This window comes from Triticum aestivum, chromosome 3A (assembly GCF_018294505.1).
Source record: "Triticum aestivum cultivar Chinese Spring chromosome 3A, IWGSC CS RefSeq v2.1, whole genome shotgun sequence".
Classification (NCBI taxonomy): domain Eukaryota; kingdom Viridiplantae; phylum Streptophyta; class Magnoliopsida; order Poales; family Poaceae; genus Triticum; species Triticum aestivum.
In genome coordinates this window covers 730,671,709-730,689,841 of record NC_057800.1, presented here as the reverse complement: position 1 = coordinate 730,689,841, position 18,133 = coordinate 730,671,709, and the positions used below count along the sequence as shown (strand labels likewise).

At 45.3% G+C, this 18,133-nt stretch overlaps 1 protein-coding gene across 1 annotated transcript; it reads left to right on the top strand.

Annotated features, from left to right (window-relative positions):
- Positions 1–11,092: 11,092 nt before the first annotated feature.
- LOC123063563 (syntaxin-61) lies at positions 11,093–14,672 on the top strand. Its single transcript, XM_044487382.1, has 6 exons — positions 11,093–11,341; positions 12,734–12,847; positions 12,998–13,111; positions 13,471–13,625; positions 14,108–14,198; positions 14,349–14,672. Exons 1-6 carry the CDS (start codon positions 11,288–11,290, stop codon positions 14,523–14,525), a joined length of 705 nt encoding a protein of 234 aa, XP_044343317.1. The 5' UTR covers positions 11,093–11,287; the 3' UTR covers positions 14,526–14,672.
- Positions 14,673–18,133: the final 3,461 nt, after the last annotated feature.

The window sequence follows — 18,133 nt, the reverse complement described above, 5'->3', positions numbered from 1 at the left end:
GTGGTGACTTTACCATACACAATCTGAACATAGTGCCAGCTAGTTAAACAAATGACAGTTCATCCTAACTACAATCAAATGACAGATCAAATTATTAAGAGCCATTGGCTAAATAGGGGATAGTTTATCGGTGTTGCTGCTTCATCTTCCTCTTCATATTCCTCTTCCTCTTCTGCTTCTGCTGCTGCTGCTTCTTCTTCCTCTTCTTCTGTGCTTTTGCTGTTGCTGTTTCTTCTTCCTCTTCTTCAAATCCTGCACTGACCTCTGTTAAGCCACATTGCCTCTGCCCACTCCAACCTTTTGTTCTTCCAAGCGTCATTGTCAAATGCCTCCACACCATGGCCAGAGCTAACAACATCGTCAGGCTCGACCTCTTCCTCCTCAGGCACGTGTTCATCAAAGCCCCACTGGAGGATCCAATTATGCAGAATGCAACAAGCAAGAACTAGCTTAACCTGTGTGGAGTATGTGTGGAATGGCTTCTGATCCAGGATCTTAAACCTATTCTTCAGAGTTCCAAATGCCCTCTCAATAGTTACTCTAAGGCTGGAGTGTCTGAAATTAAACAGCTCCTGTGCAGTCCTAGGAAAGTTCCTACCAGAGAACTCGTTGAGATTGTACCTTGTTTTCCTGAAGGGTGGAAGAATACCCTGTTGGGAATATGCCCTAGAGGCAATAATAAATTGGTTATTATTATATTTCCTTGTTCATGATAATCGTTTATTATCCATGCTAGAATTGTATTGATAGGAAACTCAGATACATGTGTGGATACATAGACAACACCATGTCCCTAGTAAGCCTCTAGTTGACTAGCTCGTTGATCAATAGATGGTTACAGTTTCCTGACCATGGACATTGGATGTCGTTGATAACGGGATCACATCATTAGGAGAATGATGTGATGGACAAGACCCAATCCTAAGCCTAGCACAAGATCATGTAGTTCGTATGCTAAAGCTTTTCTAATGTCAAGTATCATTTCCTTAGACCATGAGATTGTGCAACTCCCGGATACCGTAGGAGTGCTTTGGGTGTGCCAAACGTCACAATGTAACTGGGTGGCTATAAAGGTACACTACAGGTATCTCCGAAAGTGTCTGTTGGATTGGCACGAATCGAGACTGGGATTTGTCACTCCGTGTAAACGGAGAGGTATCTCTGGGCCCACTCGGTAGGACATCATCATAATGTGCACAATGTGATCAAGGAGTTGATCACGGGATGATGTGTTACGAAATGAGTAAAGAGACTTGCCGGTAATGAGATTGAACAAGGTATCGGGATACCGACGATCGAATCTCGGGCAAGTATCGTACCGCTAGACAAAGGGAATTGTATACGGGATTGATTAAGTCCTTGATATCGTGGTTCATCCGATGAGATCATCATGGAACATGTGGGAGCCAACATGGGTATCCAGATCCCGCTGTTGGTTATTGACCGGAGAGTCATCTCGGTCATGTCTGCATGTCTCCCGAACCCGTAGGGTCTACACACTTAAGGTTCGGTGACGCTAGGGTTATAGAGATATTAGTATGCGCTAACCCGAAAGTTGTTTGGAGTCTCGGATGAGATCCCGGACGTCACGAGGAGTTCCGGAATGGTCCGGAGGTAAAGAATTATATATAGGAACTGCTATTTCGGCCGTCGGGACAAGTTTTGGGGTCACCGGTATTGTACCGGGACCACCGAAAGGGTCCCGGGGGTCCACCGGGTGGGGCCACCTGCCCCGGGGGGCCACATGGGCTGTAGGGGGTGCGCCTTGGCCTACATGGGCCAAGGGCACCAGCCCCAAGAGGCCCATGCGCCAAGAGATAAAAAAGAGGAAGAGTCCTCAAAGGGGAAGGCACCCTCTAGGTGCCTTGGGGAGGATGGACTCCTCCCTGGCCGCACCCTTCCTTGGAGGAAGGGCCAAGGCTGCGCCCCCCCTCTCCCTTGGCCCTATATATAGTGGGGGGAAGGGAGGGCAGCGATACCTAAGCCCTGGCGCCTCCCTCTCCCTCCCATGACACATCTCCCTCCTCCCGCAGCGCTTGGCGAAGCCCTGTTGGAATCCCGCTACTTCCACCACCACGCCGTCGTGCTGCTGGATCTCCATCAACCTCTCCTCCCCATTGCTGGATCAAGAAGGAGACGTCGCTGCTCCGCACGTGTGTTGAACGCGGAGGTGCCGTCCGTTCGGCGCTAGGATCATCGGTGATTTGGATCACGACGAGTACGACTCCATCAACCCCGTTCTCTTGAACGCTTCCGCGCGCGATCTACATGGATATGTAGATCCACTCCTCCCTCGTTGCTAGATGACTCCATAGATTGTTCTTGGTGACACGTAGGAAAATTTCGAATTATTGCTACATTCCCCAACAGTGGCATCATGAGCTAGGTCTATTGCTTATATTCTATGCACGAGTAGAACACAAAGTAGTTGTGGGCATTGATTTTGTCAATTTACTTGCCGTTATTAGTCTTATCTTGATTCGGCGGCATCGTGGGATGAAGCGGCCCGGACCGACCTTACACGTACTCTTACGTGAGACTGGTTCCACCGACTGACATGCACTAGTTGCATAAGGTGGCTAGCGGGTGTTTGTCTCTCCCACTTTAGTCGGATCGGATTCGATGAAAAGGGTCCTTATGAAGGGTAAATAGCAATTGGCATATCACGTTGTGGTTTTGCGTAGGTAAGAAACGTTCTTGCTAGAAACCCATAGCAGCCACGTAAAACATGCAAACAACAATTAGAGGACGTCTAACTTGTTTTTGCAGGGTATGCTATGTGATGTGATATGGCCAAGAAGAATGTGATGAATGATATGTGATGTATGAGATTGATCATGTTCTTGTAATAGGAATCACGACTTGCATGTCGATGAGTATGACAACCGGCAGGAGCCATAGGAGTTGTCTTTATTTATTGTATGACCTGCGTGTCATTGAACAACGCAATGTAATTACTTTACTTTATTGCTAACCGGTAGCCATAGTAGTAGAAGTAATAGTTGGCGAGCAACTTCATGGAGACACGATGATGGAGATCATGGTGTCATGCCGGTGACAAGATGATCATGGAGCCCCAAGATGGAGATCAAAGGAGCTATATGATATTGGCCATATCATGTCACTATTATTTGATTGCATGTGATGTTTATCATGTTTATACATCTTATTTGCTTAGAACGACGGTAGTAAATAAGATGACCCCTCATTAAAATTTCAAGAAAGTGTTCCCCCTAACTGTGCACCGTTGCGAAAGTTCGTCGTTTCGAAGCACCACGTGATGATCGGGTGTGATAGATTCTTACGTTCGAATACAACGGGTGTTGACGAGCCTAGCATGTACAGACATGGCCTCGGAACACATGCGAAACACTTAGGTTAACTTGACGAGCCTAGCATGTACAGACACGGCCTCGGAACACAAGAGACCGAAAGGTCGAGCATGAGTCGTATAGAAGATACGATCAACATGAAGATGTTCACCGATGTTGACTAGTCCGTCTCACGTGATGATCGGACACGGCCTAGTTGACTCGGATCATGTAATCACTTAGATGACTAGAGGGATATCTATCTGAGTGGGAGTTCATAAGATGAACTTAATTATCCTGAACATAGTCAAAAGGTCTTCGCAAATTATGTTGTGGCTCACGTTTTTGTTCTATTGTTTAGATATGTTCCTAGAGAAAATTTAGTTGAAAGTTGATAGTAGCAATTATGCAGACTAGGTCCGTAAACTGAGGATTGTCCTCATTGCTTCATAGAAGGCTTATGTCCTTAATGCACCGCTCAGTGTGCTGAACCTCGAACGTCGTCTGTGGATGTTGCGAACATCTGACATACACGTTTTGATGACTACATGATAGTTCAGTGCGTAATGCTAAATGGTTTAGAATTGAGGCACCAAAGACGTTTTTGAAACATCGCAGAACATATGAGATGTTCCAAGGACTGAAATTGGGATTTCAGGCTCGTGCCCACGTCAAGAGGTATAAGACCTCCGACGATTTTCTTAGCCTGCAAACTAAGGGAGAAAAGCTCAATTGTTGAACTTGTGCTCAGATTGTCTGAGTACAACAATCGCTTGAATCGAGTGGGAGTTGATCTTCCAGATGAAATAGTGATGTTTCTCCGAAGTCATTACCACCAAGCTGCTTGAGCTTCGTGATGAACTATAATATATCAGGGACATATATGATGATCCTTGAGATATTCGCGATGTTTGACACCACAAAAGTAGAGATCAAGAAGGAGCATCAATTGTTGATGGTTGGTGAAACCACTAGTTTTCAAGAAGGGCAAGGGCAAAAAGGGATGCTTCATGAAACGGCAAATCAGCTGCTGCTCTAGTGAAGAAACCCAAGGTTCAACCCAAACCCGAGACTAAGTGCTTCTGTAATAAGGGGAACAGCCACTGGAGCAGAATTACCCTAGATACTTGGTAGATGAGAAGGCTGTTGATAGAAGTATATTGGATATACATTGTGTTGATGTGTACTTTACTAGTACTCCTAGTAGCACCAGGGTATTAGATACCGGTTCGGTTACTAAGTGTTAGTAACTCGAAATAAAAGCTACGGAATAAACGGAGACTAGCTAAAGGTGAGCTGACGATATGTGTTGGAAGTGTTTCCAATGTTGATATGATCAAAGCATCGCACGCTCCCTCTACCATCGAGATTGGTGTTAAACCTAAATAATTGTTATTTGGTGTTTGCGTTGAGCATAAACATGATTGGATTATGTCTATCGCAATGCAGTTATTCATTTAAAAAGAATAATAGTTACTCTGTTTATTTGAATAATACCTTCAATGGTCTTGCACCTAAAATGAATGGTTTATTGAATCTCGATCGTAGTGATACACATGTTCATGCCAAAAGATATAAGATAGTAATGATAGTACCACCTACTTGTGGCACTGCCACGTAAGTCATATCAGTATAAAACGCATGAAGAAGCTCCATGTTGATGGATCTTTGGGCTCACTTGTTTTGAAAAGTTTGAGACATGTGAACCATGTCTATTGGTGTATATGCATGAAGTAACTCCATGCAAATGGACCGTTTGGACTCACTTGATTTTGAATCACTTGAGAACATGCAAATCATACCACATGGGCAAGATGACTGAAAGCCTCGTTTTCAGTAAAATGGAACTAGAAAGCAACTTGTTGAAAGTAATACATTTTGATGTGTGCAATCCAATGAGTGCTGAGGCATGTAGTGGATATCGTTATGTTCTTACTTCACAGATGATTTGAGTAGATGTTGAGTATATTTACTTGATGAATCACGAGTCTGAATTATTGAAAGGTTCAAGTAATTTCAGGGTGAAGTTGAAAGATCATCGTGACAAGAGGATAAAATATCTATGATATGATCATAGAGATGAATATCTGAATTACGAGTTTGGCACAGAATTAAGACATTGTGGAAATTGTTTCACAATTAATACAGCCTGGAACACCATAGTGTGATGGTGTGTCCGAACATCATAACTGCACCCTATTGGATATGATGCATACCATGATGTCTCTTATCGAATTACCATGATAGTTTATGGGTTAGGCATTAAAGACAACCACATTCACTTTATATAGGGCACCACGTAATTCCGATGAGATGACACCGTATGAACTATGGTTTAGAGAAACCTAAGCTGTCATTTCTTGAAAGTTTGGGGCTGCGACGCTTATGTGAAAAAGTTTCAGGCTGATAAGCTCGAACCCAAAGCGGATAAATGCATCTTCATAGGACACCCAAAACAGTTGGGTATACCTCCTGTCTCAGATCCGAAAGCAATAAGGGATTGTTTATAGAATCGGGTCCTTTCTCGAGGAAAAGTTTCTCTCGAAAGAATTGAGTGGGAGGATGGTGGAGACTTGATGAGGTTATTAAACCGTCTCTTCAACTAGTGTGTGGCAGGGCACAGGAAGTTGTTCCCGTGGCACCTACACCAATTGAAGTGGAAGCTTATGATAGTGATCATGAAACTTCAGATCAAGTCACTACCAAACCTCGTGGGATGACAAGGATGCGTACTACTTCAGAATGGTACGTAATCCTGTCTTGGAAGTCATGTTGCTAGACAACAATGAACCTACGAGCTATGGAGAAGCGATGGTGGGCCCGGATTCCGATAAATGGCTCGAGGCCATATAATCCGAGAGAGGATCCATGTATGAAAACAAAGTGTAGACTTTGACAGAACAGCTCGATGGTCGTGAGGCTGTTGAGTGCAGATGGATTTTAAAAGGAAGACAGACAATGATGGTAAATGTCACCATTAAGAAAGCTCGACTTGTCGTTAAGAAGTTTCCGACAAGTTCAAGGAGTTGATTACGGTGAGACTTTCTCACTCGTAGCGATGCTAAGAGTCTGTTGGAATTATATTAGTGATTACTGCATTATTTATGAAATCTTGCAGATAGGATGTCAAAACATTGTTTCCTCGACGTTTTTTTGAGGAAAGGTTGTATGTGATACAAACCGGAAGGTTTTGTCAATCCTGAAAGATGCTAATAAGTATGCAAAGCTCCAGCAATCCTTCTAGGGACCGGAGTAAGCATCTCGGAGTTGGAATGTATGCTTTGATGAGATGATCAAAGATTTTGGGTGTATACAAAGTTTATGAGAAACTTGTATTTCCAAAGAAGTGAGTGGGAGCACTATAGAATTTCTGATAAATATATGTTGTTGACATATTGTTGATCAGAAATGATGTAGAATTTCTGGAAAGCATATAGGGTTATTTGGAAAGTGTTTTTCAATGGAAAGCCTGGATTAAGCTACTTGAACATTGAGCATCAAGATCTACAATGATAGATCAAAACGCTTAATGGTACTTTCAAATGAGCACATACCGTGACATGATCTTGAAGGTCTTCGAGATGGATCAGTCAAAGAAAGAGTTCTTGCATGAGTTGTAAGGTATGAAGTTAAGACTTAAAGCTCGATCGCAGCAGAAGAAAGAGAAAGGACGAATGTCGTCCCCTATGCTTTTGTCATAGGCTCTATACGGTATGCCATGCTGAGTACCGCACCTGATGTGTGCCTTGCCACATATCTGGCAAGAGGGTACAAAGGTAATCTAGGAGTAGATCACCAGATAGCGGTCTAAATTATCCTTAGAGGAATAAGGATATGTTCCTCGGTTATGGAGGTGATAAAGAGTTCGACGTAAAGAGTTACGTCGATGCAAGCTTAACACCTATCCGGATAGCTCTGAGTAGAGATACCGAATACGTATAATGGAGCAACAATTTAGAATAGCTCCAAGTAGAACAGTTATTTGAAATGGCTCCAAATATAGCGTAGTAGCTGCATCTACAAGATGACATAGAGATTTGCGAAGTACATACGGATCTGAAAGATTCAGACCCGTTGACTATAACATCTCTCACAAGCATAACATGATCAAACCCAGAACTCATCGAGTGTTAATCACATGGTAATGTGAACTAGATTATTGACTCTAGTAAACTCTTTGGGTGTTAGTCACATGGGGATGTGACCTTGAGTGTTAATCACATAGCGATGTGAACTGGATTATTGACTCTAGTGCAAGTGGGAGACTGTTGGAAATATGCCCTAGAGGCAATAATAAATTGGTTATTATTATATTTCCTTGTTCATGATAATCGTTTATTATCCATGCTAGAATTGTATTGATAGGAAACTCAGATACATGTGTGGATACATAGACAACACCATGTCCCTAGTAAGCCTCTAGTTGACTAGCTCGTTGATCAATAGATGGTTACGGTTTCCTGACCATGGACATTGGATGTCGTTGATAACGGGATCACATCATTAGGAGAATGATGTGATGGACAAGACCCAATCCTAAGCCTAGCACAAGATCATGTAGTTCGTATGCTAAAGCTTTTCTAATGTCAAGTATCATTTCCTTAGACCATGAGATTGTGCAACTCCCGGATACCGTAGGAGTGCTTTGGGTGTGCCAAACGTCACAACGTAACTGGGTGGCTATAAAGGTACACTATAGGTATCTCCGAAAGTGTCTGTTGGGTTGGCACGAATCGAGACTGGGATTTGTCACTCCGTGTAAACGGAGAGGTATCTCTGGGCCCACTCGGTAGGACATCATCATAATGTGCACAATGTGATCAAGGAGTTGTTTACGGGATGATGTGTTACAAAACGAGTAAAGAGACTTGCCGGTAACGAGATTGAACAAGGTATCGGGATACCGACGATCGAATCTCGGGCAAGTATCGTACCGCTAGACAAAGGGAATTGTATACGGGATTGATTAAGTCCTTGACATCGTGGTTCATCCGATAAGATCATCGTGCAACATGTGGGAGCCAACATGGGTATCCAGATCCCGCTGTTGGTTATTGACCGGAGAGTCATCTCGGTCATGTCTGCATGTCTCCCGAACCCGTAGGGTCTACACACTTAAGGTTCGGTGACGCTAGGGTTATAGAGATATTAGTATGCGGTAACCCGAAAGTTGTTCGGAGTCCCGGATGAGATCCCGGACGTCACGAGGAGTTCCAGAATGGTCCGGAGGTAAAGAATTATATATAGGAAGTGCTATTTCGGCCGTCGGGACAAGTTTCGGGGTCATCGGTATTGTACCGGGACCACCGGAAGGGTCCCGGGGGTCCACCGGGTGGGACCACCTGCCCCGGGGGGCCACATGGGCTGTAGGGGGTGCGCCTTGGCCTACATGGGCCAAGGGCACCAGCCCCAAGAGACCCATGCGCCAAGAGATAAAAAAGAGGAAGAGTCCTCAAAGGGGAAGGCACCCTCTAGGTGCCTTGGGGAGGATGGACTCCTCCCTGGCCGCACCCTTCCTTGGAGGAAGGGCCAAGGCTGCGCCCCCCCTCTCCCTTGGCCCTATATATAGTGGGGGGAAGGGAGGGCAGCGATACCTAAGCCCTGGCGCCTCCCTCTCCCTCCCATGACACATCTCCCTCCCCCCGCAGCGCTTGGCGAAGCCCTGTTGGAATCCCGCTACTTCCACCACCACGCCGTCGTGCTGCTGGATCTCCATCAACCTCTCCTCCCCCCTTGCTGGATCAAGAAGGAGGAGACGTCGCTGCTCCGTACGTGTGTTGAACGCGGAGGTGCCGTCCGTTCGGCGCTAGGATCATCGGTGATTTGGATCACGACGAGTACGACTCCATCAACCCCGTTCTCTTGAACGCTTCCGCGCGCGATCTACAAGGGTATGTAGATCCACTCCTCCCTCTTTGCTAGATGACTCCATAGATTGATCTTGGTGACACGTAGGAAAATTTTGAATTATTGCTACGTTCCCCAACATACCCGACCGACATGCATAGCCAGCATCTCCAAAGTAGAACTTGCCGTCGGGGATGTTGATCCCATCAGGTCGACCCATGCTGTCAGTGAGAATGTTTGCATCATGGGCTGACCCCTCCCAGCCAACCAGCACATATGTGAACTTGAGATCAAAGTCAACAGCAGCAAGCACATTCTGGCTTGTGTAGTGCTTCCTCCCCCTGTATGCTGCAGACTGTGACCTAGGAACTCTGGCAGTGACATGAGTACCATTTATTGCCCCAATGCAGTCCTGAAAATGGCATCACTAGCCCGTGTTAGTGCTGAACTTGAACTATACAAGCATATCAAGCCATGAAAAGTGTATATTGTCAATGCTCACCTTGAAGTATGGATACCATCTTGGGCTTCCACGAATCTTGGGTGGAGTCTGGCTAGATGGTCTCCTGATCATCTCTCCTCTAAGCTCCCCAACAGCAAAAAGCACCTGCTTGAAGTACCTAGAGATGGTCTCTATTGTTCTCCTGAACGTGTTGTGAATGACCCTGAACCTCTGGTTATGGCCAACAACATGGAGGAACATGGCCACTTGCTCTTCGACACTAGTGTTGATGCTATCTTGTAACAGGCCGCTGCTCCTGAAGGTCTCGACAAGCCTGGCAAATGGTGCTCTTTTCATTCTAAGCATCGACATAGCCTCGACGTCATTGCAGTTGTAGATGTAGTTCAGACTTTGGATCCTCTCCTGTTCCCAGGGAAACAATGGACCATAGCGGATCAACGGTCTCCCAGCACGACGAACAACTCTCTGGTGCATGAACATGACCCATGCCTGAATCACACTAATCAGTGATGCTGCCTGGATTATCAGCCTCATCCATGCGTCCATAACCTAGTCGACATCGACGGTTCGTTCAATGGGAAATCGATCCTACACCTAGCTTAAAGGCCTAACCACTGAGCTAACAAAGGGGGAGGGGGTGCTGCTTAGCGGCATCGGAGACAAGGACGGCGTAGGGGGAGCCATGGCACAGAGTAGGTCGACCAGACGATGGCCAACAGCAAGGGGAGCACCAGATCCGCCGCAAACGCTGCCGCCTCTTCCGCCGCCGCCGCCTATAGCGCAGATCTGAAATCGCAGCCGCCGCCGGTGGTGAGGCAGTAGGGAAGAAAGGGGGGCAGTGGCTATGGGTGAGCGAGCGAAAGGGGGGTGAGGCTAATTTGGCGCCGGGACGGCACGGCAGATTTCCATGTCCCGCCATCCCCCCTCGCCCGCGCCTCGCTCCCGCCCATGCGACCTCGCGCCGCACTCAGCTTGGCTCGCGAGAAACTGATGATCCGAGGGTTTCCAGCGAGCCAGGCTCTGGGCTGCTTTGAGAAGCGTGCGATGCAGGCCCAACAGGAAAACCAGACAACCAAACAAGCCTCTCCCTTCCCGCACGGGCCTGGTTGGGCTCGGTGCGGGCAACCAAACACGCCCTTGAGGATCAGAACACAAATCCGCACGCACGATTGTTAGAAACTCAGGGGTGTTTGGTTTCAGGGACTTTTTTGTATTGGGACTAGAAAAAGTCCCTAGCAAATCAAACAGGGTGAGACTTTTTTAAAACTTTTTGCTAAAAATCCTTAGAAGCACCTCTTTGAAAGTCTTTTTCAAAAAGTTCTAGGGACTAGAAAAAATACTAGTACTAGTACTAGAGAACCAAACACCACCTCAGAAGAAGCACGGGGGCGAGTCTACGCAGCCGTTGGTTCTCCGTGGACCAGGCCTACGGTCCGGACCCACGGGCGAGCGCCCCACCACGGCACCACCCACCACACCCGGTGGGCCAGCAGCAGTCCACGCGACCAACCGCCGAACCGGAGGAGCAAACGCCAACACACGACATGGATCTCCGCCGCACGGCGCCCAACAAATCCTAGGTAGGGTTCGTTCGCCGCCGGGAGAGGACGGCCGGCCGGTCGAATCCCAGCCTCCCCCCACCCCACCCGCGGATCCGGCCTCCGCCATGAGCTCCGCGCAGGACCCCTTCTACATCGTCCGGGAGGAGATCCAGGGCTCGGTAATCCCCTCTGCGCCCTTTTCTCTTCCTATACAGTAGTTGCAAATTTCGTATGCGCGCACCGATCAGGGCCGGAAACACTGCCGGTTACTGCGTTCGCGAGCTATGCCCATCCTAGCTGCTGCTGTTTATTTGGCTGCGCCGTGGCGTACTGGCAGCTGAAAAGTGGTTTTGTATTTTTTACCCCTCCGTTCCTAAATATAACTCCTTGTAAAGATTTTAATATGGATGTATATAGACGTAGTTTAGAGTGTAGATTCGCTTATTTTGCTCTGTATATAGTCCATATTGGAATCTGCTCCCTCTGTACCGAAAAGTATTTCGGTACAGAGGAAGTATAAAAAGACTTATATCTAGAAACGGAGGGAGTAGTATATAGTAAGGGCTTCTCCAGTACTGTATGGCTGAGATAGTCACCAACCTGGTGGGTAGCTGAGAAGATTGATGGTGCTGCCTGCTGGGACCAAAAATTTATATGCTTAGATGACGTAGTAGCTATGTTGTTGTATGGGGATATATGCATAGATATGTACATGTGGGTTCCAACCATGCTTCTGAGGGGAAATAAATTATATCCAATTTAAACACCGCACGCCTGCAGCACTTGTGGACTGGGAGTTACTTGAGGGAATAAGAGTGTGCAGGGCAGGCTATCAAATGCATGGTTGCTAGTTTGCTTAGTAGCTCTGTTCTATAGGGATATGTATGTAAGTATGTATATGTGGATTTTTAAGCATGGTTTCTGTATATCTGATGAGTGCATACCTCTGTAACTGCTCCTCTTTGCCTGGCATTACAAGGCCATTAGGCTGGATGCTTGAAAAGATGAGTCGCTGCAGTAAATGTTCTCCTAAGTCTCCTGTGGTTTCAGAAACACGTCCATTTATCTGTCATGCTCTGTTATTCCTGAAGATAAAGCTCCTTTGTATTTCTTAAAACTCTCCCATAGTTACACAGACATATTGCATCATCAGCCTGCAGTTATCATCTGTATTCCTCTCTTGGTCCCGAGGATAAGGACCTTTCTTTTCTCCCCTGGGTTAAAAGAATGGGAGTTTGTAAGGGAGGTTCTCTCTATTTTTTTTATGACATGAGGGAAGAGCTACTGATTTTAGCCATGCTTCCTGAATACCTATACAGAGCTCTGTAACTGGTATTCCTTATCTGATAATCCATGGCCTCTTTGACAAGTAGTTGAAATTTGAATAGCTAGTGCTGCTAAGTCTCTTCTAGTTTCAGAAACACATGAATTTATCTGTCTTCTTCTGTTAATCCTGAAGATAAAGCTCACATGTATATGTTGCTTAACTCCCCCATATCTTTAGAAACATATTGCATCATCAAACTGCATGTATCTTGGTCCCGAGGATAAATATCATCTTCATTTTGCAGATTGGTAAGCTGCAGACTACTTTCCATCGGTGGGAGCAAGTTTCTTCAAACACTGGAGAATATGTTCATATAACAAAAGAGCTTCTCACCAGCTGTGAAAGCATCGAGTGGCAGGTATAACAACTCAGCAAGACAGCACCAATAGTCACTTTGATCTCCATTCGGTACTAATCTATACAGCAGGATATGCATCTGATTTATCTAGTCTAAACTTTTTATTGCCATATATTTATTCTGGCCTGACTAGTTTTTGCTTATATTTAGGTGGATGAGTTAGAAAAGACAATTTCAGTTGCATCAAGGGATCCAGCGTATTATGGACTCGATGAAGTTGAACTCTCCAGACGACGGAACTGGACTGGCTCTGCTCGTAATCAGGTATTTCTTTATGTTTTCCATCATTCATTTACATACTTCATCTGCCTTTATTATAATAACTGGACTGGCTTGAGGATTGTTCCTGAACAAGTTATACTACAGATTTCCTTCATTGTTTTTCTTCTAGCTATGTCATAGGATTACCAATGAGGCACATGTGTTATCTCCCTTTTTAGAACAAAAATGTGGTACTCTTGAGCATGCATGGACGGCACTATTACAGCTGAATATGATGATATCCTTTAGCCTGTAAAAGAGGAGACGGATGGGAATGACATTTATGTTGTGTGCTTTTATCTTTACGATTGGCAAAGTGAAAGTCTATTTATTTTGGATTCGTATCTTTGGACAACCACCAGATCGGTACTGTCAAAAGAGCTGTTGAAAAGGGGAAGAGCAATCCTGCAATGGCAAGACATCAGGACAATGGCACAAGCAGAACTAACTACTATTCTTCCCAAGACAATGATGACTATATTGCTTCAGAATCAGATAGACAGCTTCTACTCATGAGGTGAGTTTGCTCACTCTTACTTTTACTGCTCATATACTGTACAAATATGTTGGTTAGAAACATGTGCTCTAAAAAAAGAAACTTATTATCTGTTCAATATGAGTAGGATCACTCAAGATTCCCCTTTTATGTAAGTAGGCGGTGTTTAATTTAAAGTTATGGTGTTCTATGCATTGCTAAAAAAACTCTGTTACCACCAAAAAAAAACTGTTACCTCTGCCTTTTTTATTCCATGGTTTTAGTCCAGCATGAGCATCCTAAGTATTTTTACTAAGATTTTTTCTTTTGACACATCCTAATTAGTAGAAATATCATGTTTACATTCTATTTAGTGTCTTTGTTGCTCCTCCTGCATAATACAGCCTTTTCATGAACTGAATCATCTTATCTGTACGTGCTCATTCTCATGCCACCCTTGAGAGACCTGTATGAGTATGCTCTTGGTTATCGTTAACTAACTCTTTTTACCGAATTTCTTTTAGGCAGCAGGATGATGAACTCGATGAGCTCAGTGCGAGCGTTCAGAGGATTGGAGGTGTAGGGCTTACCATACACGAAGAACTATCTGGACAGGTAGTTGCTACTGACTGGCAAGCAGACTTCTAGGTTGCTGCATGGGCGTGCAGTTGTTTTTCCGTTATGAGTGTAGCGACATAAAAAATGTGCATGTTAGCATGTTACTGGCAGAGGAAGTAACTGGAGTACATGCTACTGTTTTTACAGGAAAGGATCCTCAACAACCTAAGCCTGGAGATGGAAACTACTTCCAACAGGCTCGACTTTGTGCAGAAACGAGTGGCGATGGTGATGAAGAAGGCCGGCATCAAGGGGCAGATCATGCTCATCCTCTTCCTGGTGGTCCTATTCATCATACTCTTCGTTCTAGTGTTCTTGACATAGCAATATACCACTACTCGTATAGAATATAGTGTACGTACGTACGTGTACCTGCTTACTGTAAGTTGTGTTCCACATTAAGCATTCAACCTCGCGGCTGTGTTCCACGTTTGAATGGAAAATCTCTTGCAGTTGTGCCTGTTCTATCAAGATTGATGTTATCTATTTAGCATTGCTTAGAGACGATAGAAGTATTGACAGTTGGGAAACATAGATAGTCTCCCCATAATATAGATAATGTTGTAGTAAGCACCTATCTGAACGCTCAATCGGCATCAAAAGATGGCTTGAAAAAGGTACCTCGAATATATCTATGAATCTGATGAACCAAAAGTGCTATTCTGAGGTGTAAGATTCTTGTAAAACTAGTCAGATAGTAAGAGCTTCGCACAGGCTCATGATACTGCAAAAACTTTATTTGTCGCCTTAAGCGGAAGATAGACAGATCTTTGCACAGGCGCCCAAAACTGTCCCGGCCCGTTTCATTTTTCCTTCCAAATTTAATTTAAATTTTACCTTATTTCGTAATTAAAACTTTTCAAAAAAAGTTCAGAATTAGCTTTTTTTGTCAAATTATCGAAAATTGTTCAGAATTACAATATTGTGTTCCAGTTTTTAAAAATGTTTGGAAATATATATATTTTTCTCGTTCTGATTTTTTTCCAAATTCAGGACATATTCTATTTTTTTTCCAAAAACTGTTTGAGTTTTTCTAAATTATGGGATTTTTAGAAAAATGCATTTTTTAATATTCAAAATTCAAAAAATATTCTTGTTTAGTAAAATGTTCACAAATTCAAAGTAATGTCCATGTTTAAAACCACATTTTATAAAATTGTTCTGAATGTTCAAAATATGTTCTATTTTCAAAAATCGGTCACAACTGCGAAAAATGTTTGTGTTTTCATAAAAAGTTCATGTCTTTAGATAATGATGCCGTTTCAAATTTTGTTCATGTTCTGTTTTCCAAAATGGCTGGAATATTAAAATCATTGCTCATAATTTCAAAACATGTTCACTTTTCCATGCGCTATTTGGCTCAACTAGCGTCGTATAGTAGCATCCACACAGCTGCCTCAACAAAAGCAAAAATATACGTATAGATTTTGTTCCATCCATTCCACACATAGTTCCCTTTTTTCGTTTATCCCCCAAGTGGGCCGAACTGGGCCTATCATGCATTTCTTTTTCTGTTACTGACAAGCAGTAAAAAATGAAGGGCGCGAGGGGATTGAACTATGAACCTTCCCTATTGTGCCGACAGACAAAGCCAACTCAGCTTGCTTCCAATTATGATAGGAATAGTCTCACCTTGGAATTTTATACTAAATCACACCATATTTTATATGTCCCTAAGTTGTCTGGAAATAAGAAGGTTATGTGAAAATAAGGAAGTTGTCTCGAGAATCATGTGCATAGCACGGGTACTCCATAAATTATTGCCGGAGGTAACTTGCATGTGCCAATAAAAGACCATATGCCCGTTGGCTATAGCCTATAATTAAAAAAATGTGGGCACGTGCTAACAAAAGAGAATATGCTAGTTTTGCTCTAATCAATAAAAATTGTGGGCACGTGAGTGCAAAAATAGTCGAAGAGAATAAACCCTGATAAGAAGGGACATTCATGCCTGGTTATGCGCTGATTATACCAATCAAACAAAATTTATGCGCTGCAATTAGTAATCTATTCGGTTACATTGTCGTAGGAGAGAATGGTCGAAGCAACCATATGCCTCGAAGGTCGCCGTGTAGCAACCAAATGAGGACACAACCACAACTCCGAGACGAAGGCGGACCCGGAGGAAAAAAGGCACTAGTTGGATGGTCGCCACCACGCCGACCATCCCCACCACTATCAAGATCTTGTGGACCAATCATGACCCATGAGGAAAAAAGGTACCTTCGTGGAGACCGTCAAAGGGTGGCAGCAGCAGTGGTTCTACGTCACAGAGCCTCGCGACGCCACCTGGGCTGCGGCTCCCGAATTCCAGTCCGGAGCCCCGATGCGGCTCACCTCCTGGCTAGAGAAGGGCCTGGACTGGTCTTCGGCGGACGAGCTGTCAGCGCTTCAGACGCGCATTAGGAGCATGGTCGACAAGAACATCAAACTCGTCAATGTGATCCAGGTTATGCTAGTTCGCCGGATCCTTCCATGCCAAAGCCGGACTTGCCATTTGTGGGAGTTCGATCCAGCCGAGCACCAGACCTTGCAACAGTTCTTCGAAACTACGCACGAAGACATCTGGAAGGTGCTCTTTAAGGCCAACGAGACATACCCGAAGACGACCGAGGACCGTGGGCACGACCTGGCCCATCCCGCCAGTCCGGTAAGTCTTTCGTATTTCAAGGTGTATCCTTTACTTTCTTACCTAAGGAAGATGTATAAGCTTCCTTATCTGTTTTTTCAGGGCTGGACAAAGAAGGCGGAGCGGGTTCAGTGTCCGGCTCCACTGCCCGAGGAACCAGCCATCCCGTTTCCAACAAAGATGTTGGTCCTGGCGCCCTACCAGGCGCCGGAGAAGAAGGCCAAGGGGACTAGAAGTGGCCCCCGCCATAAGGGTACTTCGGACGTGACGTACGAAGACGCCGAAACCCACTCCTCCCCCACTGAGGATGACGACGAGGAGGAGGAAAGCAACTCTCCCCCTGAGGGGAGAGGGAAGAAGAGGGCAGCCTCCACACATCTGGAGGCTGAAGCGTTCAAGAAGGGGAGAGCCTCCCTCACAGACGACGCCGCGCTGGATACTGATAGCAGCTCGGAGTGGTGTCCCAGGGATAAGCCCCTGGCCGAATCGTAAGTACTCAAAGGCACCAGCACACTCGTATTCCTTTACTTTATAATTTTGACATGTTTAAATCGTGTAGTGCAGTCCCGCCCACAACAGATCCCAGCGATCCTCATCGGGGGTTCGCTGGATCCAAAGGCGATGGATAGTGGGTCACCGCCGGCGGCCTCCTCTCCCAAGGCCAAGGGTGACGCCGAGGTGCTGTCCCGAAGGACCTTCTCCGGCCAGGGAGAGGTGCAAGAGGCCGTCAGGGCGGCGCCAGAGGGTAATACCTCGGCCGCCGGACACATGGGGGAGCAAATACCCATGGAGACTGGCGATGGGGGCCATATCCAATTCAGCCCCCAGTCGAACACGATCCCGGAGACCTATACGGCTCTGGAATCTGGCAAACAGCCTCCTTCAAAAGAAGGAGGTGCACCAATTCCACCGGTGACCTCTGTCCACCCAGAGGCACCGGATGCTCTATCGGAAGCGCTGCAAAGCGCTTCCATTGTTGAGGAACACCGTGTCCTTATGGGTACGGTGGTTGAGAGGGTTCAGTCCGTTAAGAGCGGACTGACCAAAGCCTGCACCAGCCTTCTGACAGGCTTTTAGGTAAACGGTGCAATTGGATAAAAAGAGTTCCATAGAGATCCCAAGCGAAATACAAAGAATTTGAGTAGTAACATGCATCTAGTAGAAATAAGTGAAGCACATCAAGAAAGAGAGCAATTTCTAGCTAGAAAATTAGAGAGATAAGTGCCCAGAGAAACCTGCTTGTCCTATGCAGATAGCGAGAAGGCAAACTGCTGGAGCTTTGCCCGCTCCAACTTCCTGCCAT